Here is a 13000-nt window from a genome sequence, read left to right as displayed (position 1 = left end):
AGAGAGAGAGACAGAGAGAGAGAGAGAGACAGAGAGAGACAGACAGACAAGAGACAGACAGAGATAAGACAGACACAGACAAACCGAGAAACACAGACAGAAACAGAGAGAGAGGAGAGACAGAGAAAGGGGGGAGAGAGACATACAGAAAGAAAAAGAAAGAGACAGTGAAAGAGAGCCAGGGAGACAGAGAATAGAGACAGAGGCAGAGAGAAGGCAGCATGGTACAGAGGAGAGGAAGCTGGCCTTGAAGCCAGGAAGCCCTGAGGCAAATCCTGCCTTGGAAGGCTCTTGGCTGTCAGCTGTTTGACCTTGGGCAAATCACTTAATCTGTCCCTCAGCACTCTAAGCAACTATCTAAGATGCTAAATTGTCCAGAGGGTGCTCACTTATATTGGGAGAAAGACTTTCCCTGCCCGGGTTGTCCTTATACCAATGAAATCCAGTACCTATTCCTATAAAAAAGGGAAAGTTTTCTATGCATTTGTTAAATCACATCATATCATAATAGAAGTTTTGAATAAAATCTTAGACTGAACTTACCCATCTCAGGCTCTGAAATTGAAAAAAAACCAGGCCTTAAATAAAGCAGGGAGCCAAAGGGATCTCAGACAAGGCCCATTTTGAAAGGTCATGCACTCTTCTCGGGCGCCTTCCAAGGGATTCAACCTCTGAGCTGGCAAGAACAAGGTCACTCTCCTGGGCTCACTGCCCTGGGTAACTCTAGATGGCTTTGTTTCTGACTTACCTGAGCCATTCATACTATGTTTCCCATTTTCATTGTGAAACCTGGACTGAGGAGAATATTCTTTCTGCAAAAACAGAGAAAGAAAAGTAAAATAGACAAGCTGTTCTTGTTGTGTATGTATGTATGTGTGCGTGCATGTGTGCACATGTGTGTGTGTGTGTGCACACGTGTGTGTGTGCTGCCCAGGATGTGGGAGGGGGAGGAGAGGGGGCTGGATGTGGGAGGGGGAGGAGAGGGGGCCATCTGAGGGGGGATGTGCAGGATCTTCTGGGATCCTCCAAGCCCTGACTAACCCTTCCACTGTTCAGTCACATGCAGAGATGCCTCTTTGGGAAGCAGAGGAGGGAGGGCTACTCTGGAAAATGAAGGTGATGCAAAAACGAAAGACAGTAAAAATAAATAATTTTTTAAAGACATAAGGCTGTCCCAGGGCATCATGGGGCCACAGATCTGGAGTTTGAAGGGATCTCAGAGCGTATGTAGAGCGATCCACTCATGTTACAGCTGAGGAATCTGAAGCCAGGGGAGCTGGCCCAAGTGATGCGGCTAAGGTCATACGATAGTTGCCCTGCTGCCTGGAGAACAAGGGAATCCTGTGGCCAAGTTCTTTTCCTTTCTCAGGCCCCGAGGATGTCACTGCTCAGAGTAGGCTTCACGCACAGCTTCATTCAAGCAGGTCACTGCTGAGAGCCACCCGCTGCCCTGGTGCTCCTGTGACACTTGGCAGCCCAGAAGTGGAAAGGTCTTATGAGACCAAACAGGAGCCAGGGATCTCTGACTGGTGTATTCAGGGCACCAAGCCTCCCTGGAGAACTCACTTCAGCTCAGCCTCCCAAATCGAGACGTTGTCCATTTGGTAAAAGATACACAACTCTGTCGAGTGAAGATGCACAGCCCAGTTTGTACATCCCAGCAGGACTGAAGTTCCTTGGTAAGTCAGAAAGAAAGTCCCACCCATGCCAAGATATCCATGACAAAGAACTGGAAATAAAGTGGGTGCCAATGGATTGAGGAACGACTGAACCGATGGTGGCAAAGCAATATAATAGACTATTATTTTGCTTGTAAAGAGCTACAAATATGAGAAATTCAGAGAAACATGGGAAGACTTTATGAACTAATGCATCCTAGGAAACAGACCTAGGAAAACAATGTACAAACTGACAATGATATTGTAAATGAGAACAACCAAACCAAACCAAATGCTATATAATTGTAACAGTTTACCTCGGCCCCCTAAAAGAGGTGAGGAATGCATCGCCCTTTCAGAGGTGGGGGGCTGTGAGTATGGAATGTGGCATAGAACCTTAGGTATAGTTACTACATTGACTGTTTTTGCTTAATTGTTTTCCTTTGTTATAAGAGAAGGATCCCTGGGGCTGTGGGGGGTGGGGGGGGGAAGAGATGATTAATATAAAAATAACTGTAATATAAAAACAAAAGAGATCAGTAAAAGTTTTGTTTTGTTTTTAAGAACATAAGTCCATCAGGGCAGGGACTGTTTTATGTCTATGTGTCTGTGTCTGTGTCTGTCTGTCTGTCTCTGTCTCTCCCTCCCTTTCCTCCCCTAGTCTTTATCATCAGAGCCTAACATCATGCCCTGTATACAATAGGCACTTTATAAATGCTTGTTGAGTTGAATGGAGAAGGTAAAAGGCATAGTAGAAATCATGGTAGAAACAGAAGCTAGAAAGATAGACCTCTGCCACCTTGCCTATATTTTTCTTCTCTCTAGGTAATGATGGTGCCTAAGTAGGGCCTCTTCCTACCCCCAAGTCTTATTTTGCAATTTTCTAATGGCCCTCTCACTCATGGATTGGACTAGATGACCTCCTTTCCACTCAGAATTTTGACCACTAACTTTATACCAATGGTGAAAAGTCCCTTCAAACAAACACAGATGCTATTGAGCATTTCTGGCCTTGAAAGAAAGGATTGTGTATGGTAGAATTATATTCAGAAAGTGAAAGAGACATTTACTCAAGAGAAGCATGGTATTGTAGATACAGAGCTGAAACCTGCCTTAGCTAGAAGTTATCTAGCTCAACTCTTACATTTTGTAGATTAGGTGAACTACAACTGGGCCTAGGTAAACTGAGGCCAGAGAGGTCAAGTGATTTGCCGAAACTCACACAATGAATAAATAGTAGAGTCAGGACTTGAATCTAGGTCCTCTGACTCCAGAAGGCAGAAGGATGGGGCAGTGGATAGAGTGCTGAGATTGGAGTCAGTAAGACTCATCTTTGTGAGCTCAAATCTGGTCTCAGTCACTTCCTAGTTGTGTGACCCTGAGTAAGTCACTTAACCCGCTCTGCCTCAGTTCCTCATCTGTAAAATGATCTGAAGAAGAAACAGCCAAACTTGACTGAAATGGCAAAGTAAATGGGAAGATCTTTCCATCCATTAATAGCCTAAGATACGAGAGTTTGAGTCACATAGAGCCTGTGGTGGGAGGAGCTTGCTGAACAGCTCAAGCAGGAAGGTGGAGGAGAGCTGAGAGGAAGTTGGTCAGAGCAGTTAGAGCTGAGGGTGTTGGTTTGTGGGAAGGCCCTAGCAGGGGGGAGGGTTGGGGATGGTGGGGCCTCCTTCACTGTTAGTATGTATAGATTTCTTTGTTGCTATGATGGATTTGGCTTTCTGGTGTTTGAATAAATGTTTTGGTTCTGTCTTCCATGTGGAGAGTCTGTTATATTTAGCAATTCAGAATTATGCCATCATATTCATAGCTGCTGTAGGTGCTGTGAATATTGTGTTGGCGCCACAAGGACTGAAAACAACTGACCAACAACCTCTGACTCCAAAGCCAGCACTCCTTCTATGCCACCATATATTAGACCAGAAGGGTCTACAAGGACTGTAGAAGAAGGTGTGAGGCTGATGACTTTTTGCAACTCTGCTTCACTTAAATCCAGTTGAGAACCAAATCAAGATATCACCTGTGATGTCATTGGTTTTCTTTGAAAACAAACAACAGCAATAACAAGGGCCTAAACTCATGATATACTGTGTGCCAAGCAGTCAGTCCCACTGACTCTGTTTCCAGAGCTCCATTAACTCGCTGTGCTAAGTGATGGAAGGAAGACATCATCAGCTTCTGACTGCATTAGAATTATAATTCAACAATTTCATAACAGGCAGCTATCAGAGCTTGGTGTTCAAAGAAATGGCTTGTACGTTCCTGCCAACTCTCCCATGCATAAGAGAATTCATGAAAATAAGACTAGCTTTATATTTGGCAGAGTTCCGGAAGCTGAAGGTAGTCATTTCCTCTTAAATACAAGGCTCTTAGAGGAGAAAAAGAAAACATCTCTGAAGCCTGGAGGTATGATGGATTGGCTAAGGGTGCGTGGCAGTTTTGCTTGTTAGCAATCAAGGCTGTGCTTTCTTTGGCTGCCCTGGGCTGAATGGAGGGGCAGCGGCTTGGGAGTTACCAGAAACCTGGCGTCTGGTTCCCAACTTGGAAGGCTTAGTTAGTCAACAAGCATTCACTAAGTACCTACTGTGTGTTAGGTACTTTGCTAAGCACTAAGGTCATATAGGCAAAAAAGCCAACACAAAATTGTAGCCCCTGCCCTCAAGGAGCTTATCTTCTGATGGGTGGGACAGTATGTGGGTAACTAGGCACATACATAACACCCACAGCTTAAATGGGAGGCATTTTCATTTGTCCTTTGTTCTTGAAGAGGACCGTGACATCAAGGAGGGGATGCCATGACATACAAGTGAATTGGATTTAAGTGAGACAGTGCTGTGCAAAGTCACCAGCCCCACTTTCTCCTCCAGAGCCATTTGAATCCAGTGGTATGATACAGATCAGGATGCCTGGAGATGACCCCCAAATGGGAAGCAGTTTCAGAGAGAAGGGGGTGGATGTAGGCATAGAAGAAAGGGGCCCCTACAGAAGCTGAGTCCTGAGGGAAGTGGGGAGAAGTGAGGAGAAAGAGCATCCCCAGGAAACCTGGAAAAGGGTGCCTCCAGTGAAAAGGCATGGAGATCCAACATGGAGGGCTGTGTGTAGGGAACAGTGGAGGCCAGTGTCTCAGCATCACAGAGTTGGTAGAGGGGAATAAAGAGTGAAAAGACTGGAAATATAGTAAGGAGTGAGGTGGGAAAAGACTTAAAAACTCAACAAATGACTGTATTTGGTCCCGGAGGTGATAAGGAATCTCTGGAGCTTATTGAATAGGGGGAGTGACAGGGTCCAGGTTGTGTTTTTGGAAGATCCCTTTGGCAGCTGAATGGAGGATGGACTGGAGAAGGGAGAGAGTGGAGGCAGGGAGACCTACTGGCAGCTATTGAAAGCCTCTAGCCAGGGCATGGGCAACTAGGTGGCTCAGTGGATAGAGCTCTGGGCTTGGAGTCAGAAGGACATGAGTTCAAATCCAGCCTCAGACATTTACTGGCTGTGTGATTCTAGGCAAGTCACTTAACTCAGTTTCCTCATCTCTAAAATGAGCTGGAGGAGGAAACAGCAAACCACTCCAGTATCTTTGCCAAGAAAACCTGAAATGGGGTCACAAAGAGTCAAACGTGTCTGAAAAATGATTGAAAAAGAGGCAAGGCTCAGGGGCTCAGATCTCCAAATCTACTCTAAAGAGATCAGACTCCAGGGCATTGATTCCCACTGACCCAAGCATAAGAGAGTGACGTGTAAACAAGAACTAATGTTCTTGTTGGTTAACGCGACTTCCTTCTTCCAGAACAGGTCCATGGGGCACACTTCCCACGTGGTAGCTGAGACCTCCCAGCAGATAAACTGAAAGAATCTGTTTTTTCAAATCCTTGCCTTGACCTGAGGATCTTTAATCTGAGCATTCATGCCAATGATACGTGTCCCAGTTCATCCTGTCAAGTCAATAGGCATTTTATTAAATGCTTAAACTCTGTGCCAGACGCAGTGCTAAATGCCAGGGATACAAGGAAAGACAAGCTCTGCACTCAAGGACCTTACATTCTAAGGGCCCCCCCATTTATCCGCTATCCCACGTTCTTGGGACCTTTCCCTTGATTTCTTGACATTGGGTGGACACCAGTCTAGCACGTCAGCTGTCCATCAGTTATCTCTATCTCTTGAAATGTGTGTAGCCAACCTCCTTTTCTGGTCAGACATCTCCATGAGGCCTGTTCTCATTCACAATTACTCATTGTTGGTGTGTAGTGGTCTGCCCAAGCCTGCCATGTGTCCCTCTGAGCTTCCCCTTTGCGTGGACCTTCAATTTTAATTCTTCATGGTCATCAGTATTTCTTGACTCACAGCCCCATAGCAACATTAAAAGAAAATTGTTGTTATGAAGACAGGCCTTGGTTTCAAGGAGAAGCTTAGGCTGTTAAAAGTGATGTAGAATCCCAATGACCTTATGGTGGAGGGGATAGGGCATGGCCTTAAAGTCAGGAAGACCTTGCTTCAATCCCACCACTGACACATACTATCTGTGTGACTCTGGGAAGGTTATTTAACTTTTCAGTGCCCATGCAACTCTAAGATTATGAGCTTCAGAGCAAGTGCCAATCTGTATTGACAGAGAGTTTACTCACTGGAAATTCCCTAGACCAATCAGTCCAGTCTGAAAAAAATACATCCCGCCCTTTCTCCTATTCAGTTCTGGGCTCATTTGTGGCTCTGGTCTGTCTAAGATACATGAACTGATGGACCAACTCCATGACTGTTCATCCAACTGTAAATTAGAAGGTAGGTTGGTGAAAATAGAAACAGCAGTACCCGTGTAGGCAAAGGGCTTGGGTCTTTGCTCAGCCATTTATTGACCACGTGAGCCTGGGCAAGCTTAAGCTCTCTGTATTTTAATTCCCTCATTACTAAAATGGTAGGGTTGGTCTTTATGACCTCTAAGGCCCTTTCTAGTTCCAAGTCTGCCATCTTATGCTGGTGAAGGGCCTCAGGTTCATGGCATATAAGAATCAAGTAAAGACACTGGGGAGGAAGGAAGATTTAGGAGACACTTGACAGATAGACAGATATCTTCTGGTACTTCAAAGGCTGTTTCATGGAAGAAGGATTATCCAGTAACATCATGTCTGATAAGGAAATCCTGCTCTGGTCAAAACACTGGAGCTGTTTGGTTTGTAGGTAAGTCAAGAAGTATTTATAAAACACCTACTATGTATCAATCACTGCGCTAAGTGTTGGAGATACAAGGAAAGTCAAAAGATAGTCTTTGACCTTTAGAAGCTTGCTCATATGGGGGAGGGGACAGTATGCAAACAACTATGTACAGACAAGCTATAGAAGAGAAATTGGAGATAATCAGCAGAAGGAAGGCATTAGAATTAAGGGGTCTCAGGAAGGTTTCCTGAAGAAGGTGGGATTTTATCTAAAGGTAGTCAGGGAAACAGAGATGGAGATGAGGAGGGAGTGCATGCCAGTCATGGGGAACAGCCAGTGCAAATGCCTGGAGCTGGGAGATGGAAACTTCTAGGAAGCCAGTGGTAGCAGTAGACCAGAGTACATGAAAGAGAGTGAGGTGTAAGAGCACTGGAAAGGTAGGAGGGGCTCGCCCTTCACAAAGGCCTTTAAAAGTTAAGTAGAGCGTCTTATAGTTGTGACTGTAGATAAGAGGGAGCCACTGGCATCTAAAGAAAAGCATAGGTGACATGGTCAGATTTGAGCTTTAGGAGGATCTATTTGACATCTGAAGATAGGACTGTATCCGGGAGAGACTTATGGTGTGATGGGGCTAGCCATGAAAGAGGAGAGAGGGGGCTGTATGTGAGAGATGTTACCAAGGCAGAATTGGCAGGACTGGGAAACTGATTGGATAGAGAGAAGGAAGGAGGGAGAGAGAAAAAGGGGAGAGAGAGGGAGAGAGAAAGAGAGAGAGAGAGAGAGAGAGAGAGAGAGAGAGGGAGAGAGAGAGAGAGAGAGAGAGAGAGAGAGAGAGAGAGAGAGAGAGAGAGATGAAGATAAAACCTGGATTGTGAGCCTGGGTGACTGAGGAATAGTGGTGCCCTTGACAATGACAGGGAAGTTACGAAGAGGAGAGGGTTTGGGAAGTTCAGTTTTGGACTTGAAAATTTAAGATGTCCAAGGAATGTAGTTTGAGATGTGAAACAGTCAGTTGTAATCATGAGAATGGAGATCAGGAGAGAGGTTAACGTTGGATAAATAGATTCAAGCGTTATTTGCTTAGAAATTATAATTAGTCCATTGGTGCTAAATGAGATCATGAATATAATATTACAGAGAAAAGAGAAGAGGGTCCAGGACAGAGTCTTTCATTGCTTATGCCAGTCGAAGGTAGGACATTCAGAAGAGGCAGGCAGATGTCTAAGAATAGGATTTGGATTACTGGACCATGGTATAAATTATAGGCTCTTAACTCAGGATGGAGTATTCATAAGAGGGCTGTTTAAAATCTTTGTCTATAGACTAGAGAATCTGATCAAGATGGCTTTAAACTAAGAAGGGGGGATAGAGGAGAGTAGATATAACATTGGGCAAAGAGTAGAAAACAGAAGACTATTAGTTTAGAGGACATGATATCCAAGAGAAGGCGAGGTCCTTGGTGGTCCTTAGATGTCTACATACAAATGTATGAAGTATGGAAAAAAGCAAACAAGACTAGGAAGTAAAGGTGTGACCATCAATCAGGTAATAGCTGGTGCTATCTGAATGTGATGGAACTCTCTTATACTGTGAGAAGTATTATAAGGGGTGATTCCAGAGAAATTTGTGAAGACGTTTATGAGTGGATGAAGTAAGCAGGGCTTGGAGAAGAACTGATACAATAATGAAACCATTATAAAAATAAATAAGATTGAAAGTCTTAAGAACTCTGTTCAATGCAATGTCCAACCTCAATTCCAGAGGACTGACAATGAAATCTGCTCCCCATCTCCAGCATCACTTAGCACAGTGCATGGAATGTAGTAGGTACTTTAAAAACATTTGCTGATTCATAGGAAAGTGATGGACTCAAGAAGCAGAATAAGACAGACATTTTTGGATGTGGCCATTGTGGGAATTTGTTTTGTTTGATTGTGTACTTGTCAAAGGGCTTTTGTTTTTCTTCTTTTTTTTTCCTTTTGGTTGGGGGTGTGATGATGGGAGAGAAAATAAATGCATGTTAATTGAAAAAAATAAAGTGAAATTTGGAAAATGAATTATGGGTAATTAGTTAAAGATCTTAAGTGAAGAAGGAAAATTTGACATAAAATCTGTCATTGAGTCTTGTTGAGAAAAGACAGATAGTTTGAATATGGCTGAAGAAAAGGAATTCCTTGACCAAACAGAAAAATAGATAAGGTAGGTAGAGTAGAATTTTATATTAAGAAGATACATTCATATGGAGAAATATGGGAAATAGGGATGGAGGATAGAACATGTTGGAGAACATTTGAGAATGAGTGTCATGTACAGAAGAAGCAAAAATTACATGGTTAGCGAGATATCCTACAGAGAAGAGAGGAAATTAGGTTTGTTTGGGAAATGTCACAAAATTAGCATGGCTGGCAGCTTTCTAAACATTTGCTGTAGTTCTCTCTCTCTCTCTCTCTCTCTCTGTCTCTCTCTCTCTCTCTGTCTCTCTGTCTCTGTCTCTGTCTCTCTCTCTCTCTCTCTCTCTGTCTCTGTCTCTCTCTGTCTCTGTCTCTCTCTCTCTCTCTGTCTCTGTCTCTCTCTCTCTCTCTGTCTCTGTCTCTCTCTCTCTCTCTGTCTCTGTCTCTCTCTCTCTCCCCTTCCCTTCCTCCTTCTCTCTCTCTCTTCTTCTCTTTCCACTTTCTCTCCTCTCTCTTTTCTATTTCTGTCTCTCTCTCAACTCTCCCTTCTCCACTTTCCTTTTTCTCTGTCTCACTCTCTCCTTTCTCTTACTCTTCTTCCCCTCTCTTCTCTTTCTCCTTTACTTTCTCTTTCTCCTCCCTCCTTTCTCTTTTTCTCCTTTTCTTTCTCTCCTCTCTGTCTTCTTTTTCTTTCTCTCCCTTCTCTTTCTATCTCTCTCTTCTTTCTTTCTCTCTCTCCACTTTCTCTCTTCCCTCTCCTCCTTTTCCCCCCAAAGCAGAACCACTGATAAATCTGTAACTTGATTTACTGATAATTTTTTCCTCAAAAGGTGGAAGAAGTGACCATGGCCTTGGTATTTTGGGTCTGAATCTGACTAAGAAGGAGGATTGGCTGTTGAAGTAGAAATGCCAGGACCTTGGGAGTGAGCCTTTTCTCCATAACAGATTCATGAAATTGAGGGGAGAGAAGTGGTCATAGGCTGATACTCACTCTGGACTTGAAAAGCATGGGGGCAGCTAGGTGGCGAAGTGAATAGAGTACTGCCCTGGAGTCAAGAGAACCTGAGTTCAAATCCAGTCTCACTTAACACTTACTAGCTGTATGACCTTGGGCAAGTCACTTAACCTCAATTTCCCTGCCTTCCCCCCTCCAAAAAGACAAAAAAAAGAAGAATAAAAAGACTCAAAAAGCATGGATTTAAAATGCTTCATAGAAAGTGTGGGTAGAATCCAATGATCTTTCTGGAAAAGCTGGTCCAGGACAAATTGGAAGAATGAAATTTGAAACCCCAAGCAGAAATTATTCTGATGAGGAGGAAAAATGGAAACTGTCTAAAAAGATAAATGCAGATGCCCAAGGTACACATCATAGGATCTTAGATTTAGATCTGGAGGGAGAGAGGGATCATGTCATCAAATTCAACCCTCCTCATTTTGCAGATGAGGAAACTGAGTCTGATAAAAGTCAAGTCACTGCTAATAAGCAGCTGAGTCAGAATTTGAATCCAGATCTTCTTGACTTTTTCATCATTAGCCTCCTTTCCCCTGTAACATGTAGCTGCCTAAGTACTCAATTTTCTTTTTTTTTCTTTTTGGAGGGGGAAAGGCAAGGCAGTTGGGGTTGAGCGACTTGCCCAAGGTCACACAACTAGTTAAGTGTCAAGTGTCTAATGCTGGATTTGAACTCAGGTCCTGCTGACTCCAGGGCAGGTACTCTATTCACTGCGCCACCTAGCTGCCTCCCTAAGTATTCAATTTTGAAAGAAGGAAGCAATGGTCCTACATCAGGAGTACAAGCTCCCAGGATGAGCTGAGCCTGGCAGAAGAGACAAAGGAGAAGTAAAAACCCATTTTGAAGCTATGAGGAGGGCAAAAAGATTTGTCAGGACCCTGTGTTGTGTCTACTGCAGGATAGAGAGAAGACTGACTTCTACTTTAACTCAGTTTTCTCTTCCAAGGAGGGCTTGATTTGTTGTTTTGTTAATAGTGGAGTTAAAAAAGTGATGGGGAAAATGCTAATTTGTAAATTAAACTTCAACTTGTGTCCTGAGGCTGTGTCCTTCAAAGTGCCCTTTCCCCCCAGAGAGCTGGTAGCTAAGTATTTCTCACCATGTCCCTGGCTCTCACTGGCATTTATGTAGGTCTGGATAGTTTGTGAGGCATTTCACGTGCTCCATCTCATTTCATTCTCACAATGATTCCATGAAACAAGTATCATTATTCCCATTTTACAGATGAGGAAACTGAGACTGAGAGAAGTTAAGTTCTGGTAAGTAAATGTCCAGGAAGGATCCAAACCCATCTCCTCCGGCCTCCAAGTCTAGCCCCCTCTCCACTACAACACTGCTTCTCATGATTACAGAAATGCCATCATTTACTCAAGCCAAGTATTGGACAAAATCTCTCATACTGCCCTTGTGGACAAAATGGGGAGATGTGTGCCAGCTGACACTACAGTTGGGTCAATTTTCATCTCATTGAATGACCAGCCTTAGAGTAGTCATTAATGGGCTGATATCTGGTTGGAGGCAGGTCCCTAGGCAGCATTGTCTCCATAATCCCACGTTTTTCCTCATTTTTATCCCTGACTTGGGTGAAGGCATAGACATCATGCTTGGCGGACAACATGAATCTCAGAGGGTCAGCTGGCACATGGGATTACAGTCTGAATTTTAAAAAAATCTTGACAGGCTGTAGCATCTGGGAAAATGAAATTCAATGGAGATGAAGATTAAGTTCCTCTCTTGGTTGACCACACCAACTCCACAAATCCAGAAGAGCAGACTCCCGGTTAGGGATCAAGAGTTGCTATTGATTTGGGGCTTTGAAGGACTCCATGTGGCCAATGAGTGCTGTGGGAGCCCCAAAGCTAATGCCGCCTTGTTCCACCTCAAGAGAGGTGCAGTGTCTAGAAGGAGGAGAGGGAGAACCTTGTCCTTTCCTGCCCTGATCAGATTGCAGATGGAGAACCAGGCTCGATTTGGGGCACCACATTTTGGGAGGGATATTGATATGTTGGGGAGAATCTGGAAAAGGGTGATCAGGACTACAAGAGTGCTGGGAACAAACCTTACGGGATCAGGGGAAGGGGTGTTTATCCTGGAGAGGAAAAAGACAGGGTGGACATGAAAAGCACAAGAAGCTTCCTGATTCTTAGAACTATCCCCAAGTGGGATGGGCTGTCTTGGAGGTTGTGAGATTCCCCAGTGGCCACTCGATAAGGGGCTTTTGAAGGGGGGCTGCTCAGTGTCAGGTTAGCCTCAATGACCACTGAGGTCCCATCCAACCCAGAGATCCTGTCATTCCCTTAATTCATATTCCAGGAACACATTTACTGCCTCTCCTGGAGTCAGTAACAATACAGGCTGGATTTCATAAGCCCCTGGGCTTGTATAAAAATGCTAACCCTAGTTGGGAATATGATTTGGAGTGCTTTCAGTGTTCAGCCTGTACAGTTGCCAGAGCATTGCGGAGGAGAAGAGAGAAGAAAAGAGAAAGGCTATGGAAGAGGGAACCCCACTGTTCCAAGGGAAAACTTCCAAGGGCTCTGGAGTCAGCAGTAATGCATTGTCACTTCAGGGGTCTGGCCTCTTTTGCAATGTCATTTTGTCAGAGAACATTGGGTACCATTGATTTCCCTGAGAGATGTTTATCAGCCAAGGTTTTGTATATGGGGAAAGGAGGAAAGAATCTGATCTATCCTTTCCTGATCCATCCATTTTATCAATTGGGCATGAGGGAGGTAGTGTCCCCAGGCTGTTCTATGTCTTAGGAGAAAGTGGAGTGTCAGATTTTCCAAATGTGGGGGCCTGGACCGATGCCTTTTGTGGCTCTTGGGGCACAAACAATAGAAACCCTGAACAATTTGCTTCAGAACTCAACCTCTTGAGCTCATAAATCAAGATACTTTTCTTTTGGTGCCTCCTCCTCCTCCTCTTCCTCCTCTTGAGACCATCAGATGATCCTCTTGAAGGTTCTTTGGAGAAAAAGCCCCAACCCAGAGAATTGTTTGGGTTCAGA

At 44.1% G+C, this 13000-nt stretch overlaps 1 protein-coding gene across 1 annotated transcript in view; it reads right to left on the bottom strand.

Moving 5' to 3' along the window:
• The window catches only part of FAM107A (family with sequence similarity 107 member A), a 124342-nt gene that overhangs the window by 42252 nt on the left and 69090 nt on the right, over positions 1 to 13000 (bottom strand). Inside the window, exon 2 of the mRNA XM_069084238.1 lies at positions 749 to 812. Coding sequence (XP_068940339.1) covers positions 749 to 812 — 64 coding nt within the window. The remainder of the gene's footprint in view (positions 1 to 748; positions 813 to 13000) is intronic.

This window comes from Petaurus breviceps, unplaced genomic scaffold (assembly GCF_028583685.1).
Source record: "Petaurus breviceps papuanus isolate PSGF00001 unplaced genomic scaffold, PetGlider_PUasm1.0 174, whole genome shotgun sequence".
NCBI classification, from domain to species: domain Eukaryota; kingdom Metazoa; phylum Chordata; class Mammalia; order Diprotodontia; family Petauridae; genus Petaurus; species Petaurus breviceps.
Note: the sequence above shows the minus strand (reverse complement) of the source record. Positions and strands in the feature narration are given on the sequence as shown.